This window comes from Prorops nasuta, unplaced genomic scaffold (assembly GCF_024137725.1).
Source record: "Prorops nasuta isolate Cenicafe-Biocafe unplaced genomic scaffold, Cenicafe_Pnas_1.2 PNAS00032, whole genome shotgun sequence".
Lineage (NCBI taxonomy): Eukaryota > Metazoa > Arthropoda > Insecta > Hymenoptera > Bethylidae > Prorops > Prorops nasuta.
The window spans coordinates 2,384,240-2,398,129 of NW_027116829.1; the positions used below are offsets into that span (position 1 = coordinate 2,384,240).

The 13,890-nt window shown below is 32.8% G+C and overlaps 3 protein-coding genes across 6 annotated transcripts; 2 read left to right on the plus strand and 1 right to left on the minus strand.

Annotated features, from left to right (window-relative positions):
* Positions 1 to 23: 23 nt before the first annotated feature.
* On the plus strand, positions 24 to 3,494 carry LOC136783226 (adenosine deaminase 2-like). Its single transcript, XM_066743187.1, has 4 exons — positions 24 to 237; positions 338 to 929; positions 1,027 to 1,347; positions 1,891 to 3,494. Exons 1-4 carry the CDS (start codon positions 24 to 26, stop codon positions 2,300 to 2,302), a joined length of 1,539 nt encoding a protein of 512 aa, XP_066599284.1. The 3' UTR covers positions 2,303 to 3,494.
* Positions 3,495 to 3,728: 234 nt separating this feature from the next.
* Positions 3,729 to 8,676, plus strand: Rev1 (Rev1 DNA directed polymerase). Of its 3 annotated transcripts, XM_066743059.1 has the most exons (7): positions 3,729 to 3,787; positions 3,867 to 4,066; positions 4,140 to 5,550; positions 5,623 to 6,064; positions 6,135 to 7,707; positions 8,201 to 8,343; positions 8,514 to 8,676. In XM_066743059.1, exons 2-7 carry the CDS (start codon positions 4,022 to 4,024, stop codon positions 8,668 to 8,670), a joined length of 3,771 nt encoding a protein of 1,256 aa, XP_066599156.1. In that variant the 5' UTR covers positions 3,729 to 3,787; positions 3,867 to 4,021; the 3' UTR covers positions 8,671 to 8,676. The 3 variants fall into 3 exon arrangements, with proteins under 3 accessions (XP_066599156.1, XP_066599158.1, XP_066599157.1); XM_066743061.1 differs by lacking the exons at positions 8,201 to 8,343; positions 8,514 to 8,676 and having other exon boundaries at positions 6,135 to 7,226; positions 7,442 to 7,623; XM_066743060.1 differs by lacking the exon at positions 3,729 to 3,787 and having other exon boundaries at positions 3,816 to 4,066.
* A 130-nt stretch (positions 8,677 to 8,806) lies between these two features.
* bur (GMP synthase burgundy) lies at positions 8,807 to 13,438 on the minus strand. 2 transcript variants are annotated; one of them, XM_066743071.1, is made up of 10 exons: positions 13,304 to 13,438; positions 12,185 to 12,211; positions 11,740 to 12,006; positions 11,455 to 11,667; positions 11,018 to 11,315; positions 10,462 to 10,933; positions 10,147 to 10,388; positions 9,898 to 10,068; positions 9,389 to 9,820; positions 8,807 to 9,143 (listed from the first exon to the last, which is right to left on the minus strand). In XM_066743071.1, the coding sequence occupies exons 3-10, from the start codon at positions 11,958 to 11,960 to the stop codon at positions 9,042 to 9,044; spliced, it is 2,151 nt and encodes a 716-aa protein (XP_066599168.1). In that variant the 5' UTR covers positions 11,961 to 12,006; positions 12,185 to 12,211; positions 13,304 to 13,438; the 3' UTR covers positions 8,807 to 9,041. The 2 variants fall into 2 exon arrangements, with proteins under 2 accessions (XP_066599168.1, XP_066599169.1); XM_066743072.1 differs by lacking the exon at positions 13,304 to 13,438 and adding an exon at positions 13,113 to 13,232.
* Between the last annotated feature and the right edge of the window lie 452 nt (positions 13,439 to 13,890).

Below are 13,890 nucleotides of genomic sequence, written 5' to 3' on the forward strand. Positions count from 1 at the left end.
CAGCGTGATAATCGATTGATTCAATGATTTCAATCATGTTAAAATTTATCCTCTCTCTGTTGATGGTGCTTAATGGAAAAGTGACAGTTGGGGTCCCCTACAATTACTGGAGACTGAGAAGTCAACTGCTGCAGAACGAGGAACTTTTGACACTTGGAGGCACTCTCCAACTGGATCCTCTGGAAGAGGCAGCCAATGGAATTTTGATGACCGCCAAATACGATGAAGTACAGTGTGGTTCGTTGTTTCAAACTCTCTATTTCAAACATTAATTATTATTTATTCAACACTCTGAATAATTACAAGAAAATTATAATAACACAATAATACTTTACAGGTTTCTTCAAGCCTTCCTCGTTTCTGCCAGCGAATAATTTTCTGGAGGCCAGAAAGGATATAGAAAAGTCACAGGTTTTCAAGATCATACAGTCTCTTCCCAAGGGTGCAGTTCTTCATGGTCATAATTCAGCTTTGGTGTCGACCGATTACATATTCAACAATTTAACGTATCGCGAGAACCTTCACGTGTGTGACAGTGGTGGTACCTTCAAGTTGCAATTCTTCAAGGAGGCTCCCGACGACTGCGAGTGGAAATCCTTGCAAGAACTGCGAGAGAATCCAAAGACTGCGGAATATGTAAACAAAAAGATTCTCCAAAAATTGAGCATGGAAGTTGAGAATCCAACAGTGACTTATTCCAACGTGGATGTCGCTTGGGAAAAGTTCCTGCAGCAATTTGATTTTATAGGACCTATAATCAAGTATCGACCAGTTTTCGAGGATCACTTCCGGAGAACCCTCCAGGAGCACTACGACGATAACGTTTTGTATTTGGAGATGAGGAGTGCCTTATCCGATTTGTACGAGCTCGACGGCAGAACCATAGATGAGCGAGGAATCTTGCGAATTTACAAACGAATCACAGACGAGTAATTTATTCCTGAAATTTTTTATACAAAATTCTCTTTTTCTATATTTCTCCAAATAATTTTGCGCAATAACTGAATAACCGAATTATTCTTATAGATTTATTAGAAATAATCCTGACTTTATCGGTGTGAAAATTATAGTGGCCAAACGTCGTATGGCCTCGCATAAAAAATTGGAGAATATTCTAAAGAGCACCACTGCTCTCAAACACGAGTTTCCCGAGATGATTGCTGGCTTTGATTTGGTAGGCCAGGAGGATAAGGGTAACACTCTGGCGAGTTACGCGGATATCCTTGAAAGATCTCACAGTAACGTCGATTACCTTTTCCATGCTGGAGAAACGAATTGGTATGGAATGCCTACGGATAAAAATCTTATTGATGCTGTGTTGTTGAATACTAGACGTATTGGCCATGGGTAAGAATTAAATTCTCGATAGAAGCACCAAAGAAATATATTTTTTTAATTTTCTCGCATCTTATTGATACTGTACCATTTAAATACTATGCCCAATTAAATTTTTTAAGCTACTTAATATTTTCATCTTAATCATTAAATTATTTATGATGCATTGTATCAATGATTTTTGTTGATTATTGCAATGAAAATGTTCACTAGCTGAAAATTGTTTTCTAAGTGTTGATACAATGGTCATGGATAAGAGTTGCATCTTCGATACAAGCATTGACGAAATATTAACTTTTTAATTTTCTCACTCGTTACGAGCACTATTTACTTGCACCAAATTCATCAACGTGTCGTTTCATTCTATTGAGTATATCGTTAAATACGATAAGATCTTTTCGTCTGTAGAAAACACGTCACTCGCGAGATTACATTGAACTCTCGTTCTCGATTCACCGGTTCGTTAATCGGCTGATTTTATTTGATCAGAAAAATATTAAGCAACTTGTACAAATAGATCCATGGAAAATTGTTAATCTTCTTATTTTTCTGCAGGTTCGCTTTAACGAAGCATCCTCTGGTATCGAACATAGCGAAGGGGAAAAATATTTGCATTGAGATTAGTCCAATTTCCAATCAAGTACTGGGCCACGTGAAAGACATGAGAAATCATCCAGCGAGCGAATTATTCGCGCGTGGATTCCCAGTTGTGATTTCCAACGACGATCCTGGTTTTTGGGGCGCCAAGGCACTCAGCTATGACTTTTACGAGGCCTTTCTGGGACTAATGTCCATGGACTCTGATTTGAGGTCATTGAAACAGTTGGCTTACAACTCTTTCATTTGTAGTACACTGGAACCATATGAGAAAGAAAGAGCTTTTAAGATCTTGGATAAAAGATGGCAGAAATTCGTATTAGACCTTGCTAATACCGTTCTACGTAAAGATTATAGAAAAACTTGCTAATATTGTTCGTAAATCAATCAAAATTCTTCATTATTGCAATTATAATTATTTAAAGTATGTAACATATAGCAATTGATCTTTGACTAGTTTTGAGCGGGATTTCAATACAAGAAAAACAATGCCTCTTTATATTTAATTTAATTATACATTCGATATATAAAATTAACTATATTGTCTTTTTGTAAAGTTCGTCTCGGTTTTGTACAAACAAATATTTGTAATCTTCGACACAAATGATTAAATATCGCTTAAACTGTACGTTTCTCTTGAATCTTCGTGGATTAGCGTTAAAACTGTTTCCTAGAATGTTCGTTTCTGTTAATGGTTGCAGCGACGACACATTCGCAACGTCAGGTGTAATCGTGTATATAATTATCGTAATAATCGTTGGAAGGAGCACACTCGGCCAAATCATTTTGCGCGCTTTTGTTGAGAGTCCCGCGGTCGCTCGACTGATTAAAATGTTTCCAGAAATCAACTGGTTCGCTGGCTCGACGTTTTTCCATTCTCCGAATACCGCCATCACTCATCGCGCTAACAATTCCATAGAAAAACCTTGACAAAAATAATTTTCTTGCAGAATTTTTTGTCACTTTAGCGGAATTAATTGACTAATTTTTTTCATTGCATTTCCTGAAGCGATTTTGCCAATTCACCTCGTAATACTAAACTTCCGACTGCTGCCCCTTATTCCTTCTGATTATTCCTACGTCTCTCTACGTTTTTAAAGAAAAGCGTAAAAGACAATATATGGTATTGTGTATTATATTTTATTATCCAGATATTATATTTTTATAGCCTGTATAAAAATTCATTGTTGATTTATTATCTTATTGGTTCATCAATCGTACAAATAAAGATACATGCATATACATATAGCTGATAATTGTTTAGGAATTAAGATATATATCTATTTATGCTTAGTGGTCGGTTTGTTTGAATGATTTCGAAATAGAGATGTGTGAAAACAATGTATATGCATACTGTATATCGCTGATATACGCGGCTTATACATAGCTCAAGTATACAGCAGACCTGCGCTCCGATTTATCAGCACTCGTCACACACAGCTCATTATACGTTGGAAGTGATAGACATATATATGGACATGTACAAAATGATTCATTTTTAAGAAATGTTATCAAAAATTTTAATAATAGTAAGATTATAATATATTTACTTGTTTATATAAATATATACAATATCGTAATCATTTGATAAATTTAAGAAAATTTATTTAAAACTTATCAATAAATTTTTAGATCTTCATAACTATTGAATTTCGTAGTTTTTCTTAATTATTATTAACATTTTTTAATCTTCCTACTTTGAAATAAATATCTCAATATAGTTCCTCTTTACCGCACGAAGGAGCGCTGATTGCTAACGTCGCGGGCGCCGCGGGTAGCCATGTGCAGTACCAAAATAAAAATGGCTTCTTTTGCCGCCTTTTCGAGATTACTCTTTTACTTTTTTAATAAATAAGTAGGTGAACAATTTTTATACTTGTATATTGGACTTTGATAATATTATATTAAAGGAACATTTTGTTACTGTATGACAGGCAGAGGATTTTACAAAATCGTCGTTTATCTTTTACGTATATACACTGAATTTGTGGCACACAGCTGTGTTTATTTTTTAATATTCATATAGTAAGGCCTCTTATTTGCTCATAATTATAAAATTAATGAGTAGAATGATTACAAGGCTTTTACAATGTCACGTAAGAAAAAACCTGATCAAAATGGGTTTGAAGAATGGGTGAGTTAGCAGTTAATTAATCTCCTCCTATAATAGCCTTAGCCTCATTTTGCTCTTTTAATCATCATTTTAGGGCGGTTATATGGAAGCAAAGAAAGCGAAATTGGAGGAGCAATTTCGGGAAAACGCAAATAATGAATTTAAGGAAGCCACTTCGAATATATTTAAGGATATCGCGATATTTGTGAATGGATATACAAGTCCTACTGCAGATGAACTCCGAAGACTAATGATGGCTCATGGAGGAATTTATCATCATTACATGCGGCCTAAAATCACAACTCATATTATTGCATCAAACTTACCTTATTCAAAGATTGTTGCTTATAAAAAGAATCTGAATGCTCTTCCAATATGCAAACCAGAATGGATTATTCGTAGTATTGAAGCTGGAAAAGTATTAAATTATAAAGATTATTTGCTCTATTCTCATTTTACTGAGGCACAACAGCAATTGAATTTTAAACAAATTGACAATAAACCATTAATTAATACACTGTCTGAGGGGATTAATCTAAATACAGAAAATTGTTTAACTGAAAAAAGCAATTCTGTGAATGGAAAGAAACAAGAGGGGGATCAAATTACTGCAGAAAAGCCTAATAATTCAGCTCTGTTGAAAACTCATGCACAGTGTTCAAAAGATTCAGATTTTTTAACAGAATTTTATAATAATTCTAGATTACATCATATTGCTACTATGGGGGCAACATTCAAGGAATATATAAATGAACTTAGAGAAAAGCATAATGGAAAATTTTTAGGTTTTGATAAATTAATGGAAATGAAAAAGTCTCACCAAGCTGAATTAAGGTTAGAATATAATTCAGATTCTGATGAAGAAATATTCACTCCTGAAGATGAAAAACCTGTCAATGTAAATAAATTGCATGTCATTATGCATATAGATATGGATTGTTTTTTTGTATCTGTTGGAATAAGAAATAGACCAGAGTTAAAAGGTTTGCCAATAGCAGTAACACATGCCAAAGGTAATAAGCAAACATCTGGCTTAACTAATAATGATGAAAAAGAGTATGGTTCATTGTCAGAAATTGCTTCATGCTCATATGAAGCTAGAAAAGCTGGTTTGAAAAATGGCATGTTCTTAGGCCAAGCTCTAAAATTATGTCCTAATTTGAAAATAATACAATATGATTTTGAAGCCTACAAAGAGGTGTCATATGTATTGTATGACACTGTAGCATCATATACATTAGATATTGAGGCAGTAAGTTGTGATGAAATGTATGCAGATTGCAGTAAAATACTTCAAATATCTCAAATGACACCATTAGAATTTGCTACCATAATTAGAAATGAAATCAAAGAGAAAACTGGATGTCCAGTATCTACAGGATTTGGTAGTAATAAATTGCAAGCTAGATTAGCTACTAAGAAAGCTAAACCAGACGGACAGTTTTACTTAATAACTGATGCTGTAGAAACATATATAGGAGCCTTTGATGTAAAAGATTTACCAGGTAAAGTAATTACAGTACCTTAATTATAATGGAATATATTATTTTTTCTTATAAATGCACTGTTGATTTTAGGAGTGGGCTACACCACAACAAAAAAATTAAATAAACTTGGTGTGCAAACATGTTCAGATTTGCAAAATGTTGACATGACAGTATTACAGAAGGAATTTGGAAAAAAAACTGGCGAAATATTATATAATATGTGCCGCGGCATTGATAATTCAAAACTGAATTTCAAACACGTTAGAAAATCAATTTCAGCTGAAGTAAACTACGGAATTCGTTTTGAAAATAATGGCGATGCTGTTGATTTTTTAAAGAAATTATCTATAGAAGTATGTAGCAGATTAAAAAAAGTACAAGCTAAAGGAAGAACTATCGTGTTGAAATTAATGATAAGAGCAAAAGATGCTCCTGTAGACCCAGCAAAATTCATGGGTCATGGCTTATGTGACTATCTCACAAAATCTAAAAATCTTATAACAGCTGTGGATGATCCAAATATTATTACAAGGTAAACATTATGCTTATATATACAAAATGATTGATATTTCTTTATTATTCCATTATTATTATTACTTTAGGGAAATTATTACCTTATGGAATCAAGTTCAACAGATACCTCAAGATGTTAGAGGAATTGGAGTGCAAATTAATAAATTAGAGACTACGAAAATTAAAAATCATCTCACTAATTTTATTAATCTTGTAAATAAATCGAATAACTGCAATAAAACTACTGAATTAATAGAAATTAATGAGAATAAAAATACTGCAGCTACATCTAGTGCTAATGAAAACAAGCGAAAAGATTTAAAGTCATTGTTTAGTAAAATGTCGAATGATATGGACAAGAATAATGTCAAAAAGAATTTATCTACTACTGAAAAACAGAAAAATATAGTTTCAATTTGTAATAATTTACCTTCAAATACTGAAACAGTTAAAATAGCTATGACTAAAGTACAAGCTCCTATTTCCAATGGAAATGAAACTGAAAGATTGCCAATGTTTTCTTTAGAAAGCCTTGATACTCAAATACTAAAAGAACTACCAGAGGATATCAGAAATGAAATTTTAAATGAATATAATCTAAAATTCAATTTTTCTAATTGTAAGCAGCTTTCAAAAATTGATAGGTCTGAGGAAAATAAAAGTCTAAACATTGCTGGACCATCAGAACAAGACCCTAATTCATTAAATAATTCTTATTTTTTAATTCCTTCTCAAGAGATCGATAATACCATATTGAATCAGTTACCTGAAGATATGAGAACGGAAATAGTTACAGCTCAATCGAAGAAACGAAATCTGTCTGAAGAAAAGCCTTTATCGCAGACACAGAAAAGACAGCAAGATTATTTTAAACAAGTCAAGCCAAGTTCTACAAAAACTACCAAATCATATTTACCCTCTCTCAAAGAAATCGATATGTGCGTACTAGCCGAACTACCGGAAGATATAAGAAATGAAATTTTTAACGAATATAACGCAAATAAGTGTAAAAGCGAGGCAAATGACGACATTAAAACACTCTCACGATCAAATTTATCAAAACCAGAATTGGAAGCCGACAATGATATGCAACAAAATTTTACGGAGAATTTATCATTTTCACAAATCGATCCAGATTATTTAGCGGCCTTGACGGACGAAATGAAAAAAGAAGTGCAAATGTACTGTAATTCTATTAATAAAAAAGAAATAGCAAAATGTGATTCAAAAGCTTCGAACTCTAAGAATTTGTTAAATGCTTGGGATGCCATGAAACAGAAAAGAGCAGAGAATATCAAATTAAAGAAAAATAATAAAAATACAAAAAGCATTCCTAGTAAAAAGCCCAGAAAGAAATCACCAAAAGTTCTATCTAAGAATACTATTTATGTTACAGAAAGACATCAAACTGCGACAGAGAACGAGGAAAATTATAGGAAGAATTCTAGCGATATAAAAAATAATATATCACGAAATGATAATGTTAATGGTGCCATGCCGTCTACTTCGAGTAAAATTAATGCTCTCAATATCGAAAATAAAAGTTTAAGTGATATAACATTACATTATCGTGCCATAAGCAAGAGATTTGAAAGAGCCGCTGATATTGAAGAGACTTTAGTTAATCGTATTTATAAAATGTTTGATCTTCCATTAAATGAGGTAAAATATTATTTAATTAATTATGTTAACGCAATATTTACTTTAACTTGTTAACATAATTAATTAATTATATAATACAATCTTTATAATCAGTGTAGTATATATTTAATGTATATTTATAATAAAAGTAATGCTAATAATTTCTCGTATTAATTTATGCATTGCAGCAAGCTAAATATAATTAGTTCGATATTAATAATCTTTCACTTGGCAGCAGTGAAGCATGAAAGACATTAAAAAATATCAATTCGTAATTGCATATCGGTTTATCGACGTAATACTTATTATACAATTGTTTTACTGTATAACATCTTTCGCAACATAATTAACTTAATATTAATAATATTATTAAACAATGCTGTTTATAACAAAATGCGTTTAACGACGCAGGGTTTATCAGTGTGACCTTGAAAATGTTATGATTGTTTTATATACGTAAGGAATTTTAACAAGATACCAGCATAAATAATATAAGGAGAACACATATTTACAGATACAGATGCAAATACAAACATGGATCGTTAATTCTATGATCGTAAAGGAAGAGGTTTTCCTTTTGCTTATAACATTTCTGAGCATGCTTCCCGAAAAAAAGCGCATTGAGGATTTACATGTTTTATTAAAAACCATGCATAGGTAACGTATTAATAGTGTAAAAACGTTGATTTTGATAAAAATTAAATGTAGGTGAACCAAAGAATTAAAGAATAGGTGCTACTTTTTTCAAATGCTTGGTTATATATAAATCAAGTATGATGAACGTAGTATATGAATTTTGGTCTATCTCTCTCTTTCTTTGTTTACAGATGTATTATGGAATCTGGAAATTGCATTTGGCATAAAACATATGAAAAAGTAGTGGAACGTGTTCAACATAATATGCAGATTGAGTATAATAGCAATTTAATGGTACCGCTAATCAGATGCAATCTGCTCAAGTGCAACAATGACGATGTATTATAATGTTTGTAATTTAATAAATTAATATTTTTACAATGTGCTTAAGGCGAAGTATATTTACAAGCAGACATGATACTTACCTTCAATTTTATTGAAAACGTATCAGCGATTCTTTTTTTTTCAATAATATATAATCATATACAATATGTTAATGCTTTGCTTATATAATTTTCGAAAGATCTTTGCTCGTAGGTTTCATATAAATCGGTAAGAAGTCATAAACCTTTAATTCGTACGTAATTTGCAGTATATATATAAACATATGTATTCACATATGCTTATTTATATATATAAATATATTTGTTACTTTTTGTTTTCGTTACGCACAGGGATGGTGAAAAAATAGAAAGGGGTGAGTCGGGAACAAGTGTTTACTACTCCCATTCGGTAGTACCTGGAGGCTTAGACGTTAGATCATATAAAACGCGAGATACACCGGGCACTGTAGATATTTCGGTCACCATCTTCTTCACCACCTAAAGAGCAAATATTGAGATATTAAAGTACAGGAATTTTTTCATCGCAACAACAAAAATCAAACTGACATAATAAGATAAAGTTCTTCGGATGAAAGATAAGTAGTGGAAAAAATTGTTTTCTTATATTCTCCTGTGTAAGATTTATAGCAATGCGTTTTGTCAGCAGAAAAAATCCATCACAAGAGTTCATTTTTTAATTACGTAAGGATTTGATTAGCACTTTTTGTCGTAAATTTACTTACATGCACTGGTAATTCGTTGCCAGGAATAGCAGCAGTTCCAGTCATAAAGTCGCTGGAACAAAACGGCCTGAGAACAACGGAGCGTTGACATGATGGCGTTCGTAAAGCTGCATCACGGTCGAAATGTATGGGTATTAAGACTACAGGCATTTGGCTAATTGCCCCCATGCACCCATTTGAAGTCAAAACTTGATTTGCTAAATGATCCGCTTGCCTAAGAGTTGCTATTACGTTTGACGTAAGATGTGTCGGCGTAATATCCGTTACCGGATGATGAACTTGTGGACCAAAGATGTAGCAAACGCGATTGACATTATGACACACACGAGGAATTAGTCTTGCCAGGAATAACATATCTTCCCATTCTACTAATTCTGATGCGTTATCCTTACTTGACAAGCCTACCACATAGCTAAAACTTCTTCTATCACCCTGAAAAGTAGCCGATATTTATTTATACAAAATCAGAATTACTGTCTTTAAAATTATTAAAAATAAATTATAATTACCTGAACTCCCACACTGCGAATAGGTAGGAGTGTAGCAGCAATGTGGCGATGGCTAGATACTCTTCGCAATTGTTGACGTTCAGATTCGCTAGTTGCCCCTTCAACGCGATTCAGTAGTGCGTGCTTCTTCTGAAGCATTTGCTCATATTCTGCCATAATTTTAACTATCACCTACAATAGCCGGTTAACGACAATATTATTATCAAATCATTCGAATTGTGGCCGCAAAAATGTTTTGCTCTTCGTTACCTGTGTTTCCGAAAAGTCTTTATCCATATACGGTTCTGAAGCGCATAAAATGCGAACGGCAAGTCCTGGACCAGGGAAAGGATGTCGAGCGACGAGGGGTGCTGGTAATCCAAGCTCGCACCCAAGCTGTCGCACTTCGTCTTTATGAAAATCTTTCAGAGGTTCTACCACACGACCTTGAGCTCTTAAAGCTCGCACCAGTTCGCTATCGTTATGATGTGTCTTTATAGCATCCGCCTTACCTATAATTTCAATAAATATACAAAATCATTAAATAAAATAAACTTTTGGCATATAAAATATTTGTGTACTTACCGCTGGCCAAAGCACTCGCACTCTCTATAAGGTCAGGCCTAAGTGTACCTTGGCCAAGGAAAACTTCTTCCGGTTTTAAACCCATGTCAGCCATAGCCTCATTGGCTACTCTAACGAATACGTCCCCTATGATCTTTCGTTTCTCTTCAGGATTAGTTGTAGCACACAACATCTTAGTAACTCTCGTTCTTGGAACCGCCGATGTTACACAAATTCCTTTATTGTTTACAGTGTTTGAGTTTGCTGACGAAATTGGGTTCTCCAGTTGTGTTGTACCTTCCATAAAAACATACCCAGCATTAACCACTCTTAATTTCACGCCTAACTGCGCCAAGCTTTGCTCCACGAATTCAGTTTCACCCTTGCGCATAAAACCATTATTGATATGCAAAGCAATCACTTGTTCCTTATTCAGAGCTTTGTGTAATAAAGCTGCACAAACTGTAGAGTCTACACCACCGCTTACCAATAACTGTAAGTATTTATTTAGTCGAATCATTTTAATTTCTTATATACATATACTTTTTTCATTAATCGCTTTTTCATTTATACTCACCAAAACTTTATTGTTTCCAACAGTTTCTTTGATATATTGAATACATTGCAGCTCCCTATCGTGAAGCGTATAGTTACCCGTAAGACCAGCTACACCAAACAAGAAATTATGCAGCATACACTTTCCATTTGGTGTGAGATCGACTTCTGGATGAAACTGTACACCATATAGGTTCATTTTATCACTGGCTATTCCTGCTATAAAATTAGAAGACCTAGCAGTAGTACGAAAACAGTCTGCAACCCTATCTATACTGTCCCCATGGGTAAGTAGAACCATTTGCTCTTTCTCTAAGCCCCTGGTAAGACAAATACAAAATTTTATTAACATAATTTAATTAATAATTATAAATAACACTGTACATATTTTTTCAGGAAAGTAAAATACAGTTTCCTCTGAACAGAACATTTGTTGTTAACTACATTGCTTTTACTTACTTAAATAAGAGACACTTGGGATCTATTTCAATTGAGAATTGGCCATCTTCTCGGCCTTCCTTTCTAATGACTGTGCCACCAAATTCTTTATTCATCATTTGCATACCATAGCATATTCCTAGTACAGGAATACCTATTCGGAAAATATCTGCATCATACCTAGGTGCATCTTCAGCATAGACTGAACTAGGCCCACCAGAAATAATAATTGCCCTATGAGAAATAACAAAAAATTTAGAAAATTATAGAATATAGTAAGTATGATAAAAATAATGTTATTAGTACTTGTATCCCTTTTCTTTAAGGGTAAAGGCAGGTGTATCAAGTGGCAAGATTTCACTGTGAACATTTAATTCACGTATTTTTCTGTCTATCACTTTTCCATATTGTGCCCCAGCATCTAAAATGGCAACTCTTTCATCAATGCATGCGATTCCCATAGCAGCCTCATCAGCTCCATTGTTTCTCTCTGCACGAAATAATAATCCATCCGCACTTTTTTCCATCTCAGTATTACGTCTATTTATATAGTTTTGGTGGTATACCAGTCACCTAGTAAATGAAAAAGATTCTAATATTATTATAAACAGTATTGATAGTATTGCCATAATAATTTTTCTTAATAATACAGTAGAAAACAGTAAAAATAATGAAAATTTAGTGTCAGAATAAAATATGACTCCAATCTAAAAATACACTCTGCCAAATATATAAAGTAAAGAATGCTTACCAGTATGTTGATACTAAACTGTGTGTCCTAAAATGCAGAAAATACTTATTATTACTACTCCAATAATTATACTTATGTGTAAAAAGGATATTTTCTTTATTATAATCAAGTTCATATAAATATATAGAAATGTTATTTTATAAAAATTGTTGAAATATTTAATAGTTAATTATTTTTTGATAGTTTGGTAGTCATATTAGCTAAAGTACAAGGTACGACTGTTATACAAGACAAGTCAAATCAAAATTTGGATATCATGAATGCATGAACATTTAATCAAACAGTAAATAAAGATGGATTTCACAATAACTACTGATAAGCATAAATATTCATAAGCCCTAAAAGGTCAATCTCTTATCTCATTTTTTTTGGGGGAAAATTTAAGCAAACTTTCCTCATTCATTAAATTTTAAATATGGAAGCATGATAAACTATCACATTAACTATATTTTTTCCATAATTTACTACAAGAAAAATTGAATACATTAAGACTGAGAGAAACTAATTAAAAAAATTAAATTGCATCCCCCTAGAAAACAGTACTTTCTTTATGATTTAAGAATGTGGAATTGAGAGAAAGTGGTTTATTAACTTTTGAAAATACCTAATATATAATTACATAAAAAATTCTTTATATCTTAAATGCTGGATTTTAATTCAAAAATATGTTACGAATTGAAGTAAGTTCACTTAAATGATATTCAAGGATTTTAAAGCAACAATGAATGATCCGAGCTCTAAATAATTTTTTCCTTCTGGTATATAGTTCAACTTTTTTACAAATTAATCTCAAATGTGTTAGTAAAATAAACTTAGGAGCAGAGTACAGTACATCACATAACTATTGTTCATTATATTGACAACCACTGTGTAAGTGATATACAGCCTTACATTCTTTTCTATTAATTCAAGAACTTGGTAAACGTACGTTTATTCTTTAGGGAATTAGTCGAAGATAGAAAAATCCATCGATAAATTGTGTTGAAGGATCTGCTTGAAAACAAATTACCGGCCGTAGAATTAACGAGCACGTTTTGGAGTAACCGACACAAGGTGAAAAAATAAGCTAGGAGTAGATCTCTCCCAGTGAAATAAAGATTGCTATTGCGGAACACTTACCAAGTGAAATTTGCCGAGAGATAGTTCACATGCGAATTTATAAATAACGTAAAATTAATTATAGGAAAACAGAATGTGCACACTCTAGATGAGGCGGCCATTCGATCGCCAAAATGCAATGACCCAACTTCACGGCTGTTCGCTATCGTGCGTGGTTTAAAGCACGGTTCACAAGAAAATTTTAATGAAAATTGGTTTGTTGATCAATCGGATGTGACGTCAAAAGCCTACAGTTTTACAAACCAATGAGGATTACTATTTATCTTTTTAGCTCACAGCCACGTGCTTATTGGTCATTGCAAATTCGCAAATCCGAACATCTAAAATTTAGTTCCAGGCGTATCATCATAAAATTCTGCTCCATGTGATTGCTGCTTAAGTTTCCAAAAGTCATGCCCTGAATATGTCATAAATAGTACAATAAATTGCAAAAAATGGGAAAGATCTTTTTAAATTTTTTTCTTAGAATAAAAAATGTAATTTTTTATTCGAAAATCAAATTTCATTTAACTGTAGCTATAAATGTAGCAATCAAAACTTACACTTAAAGCTTACAACTATAGTTTTGACGTCATATCCAGTTGTAG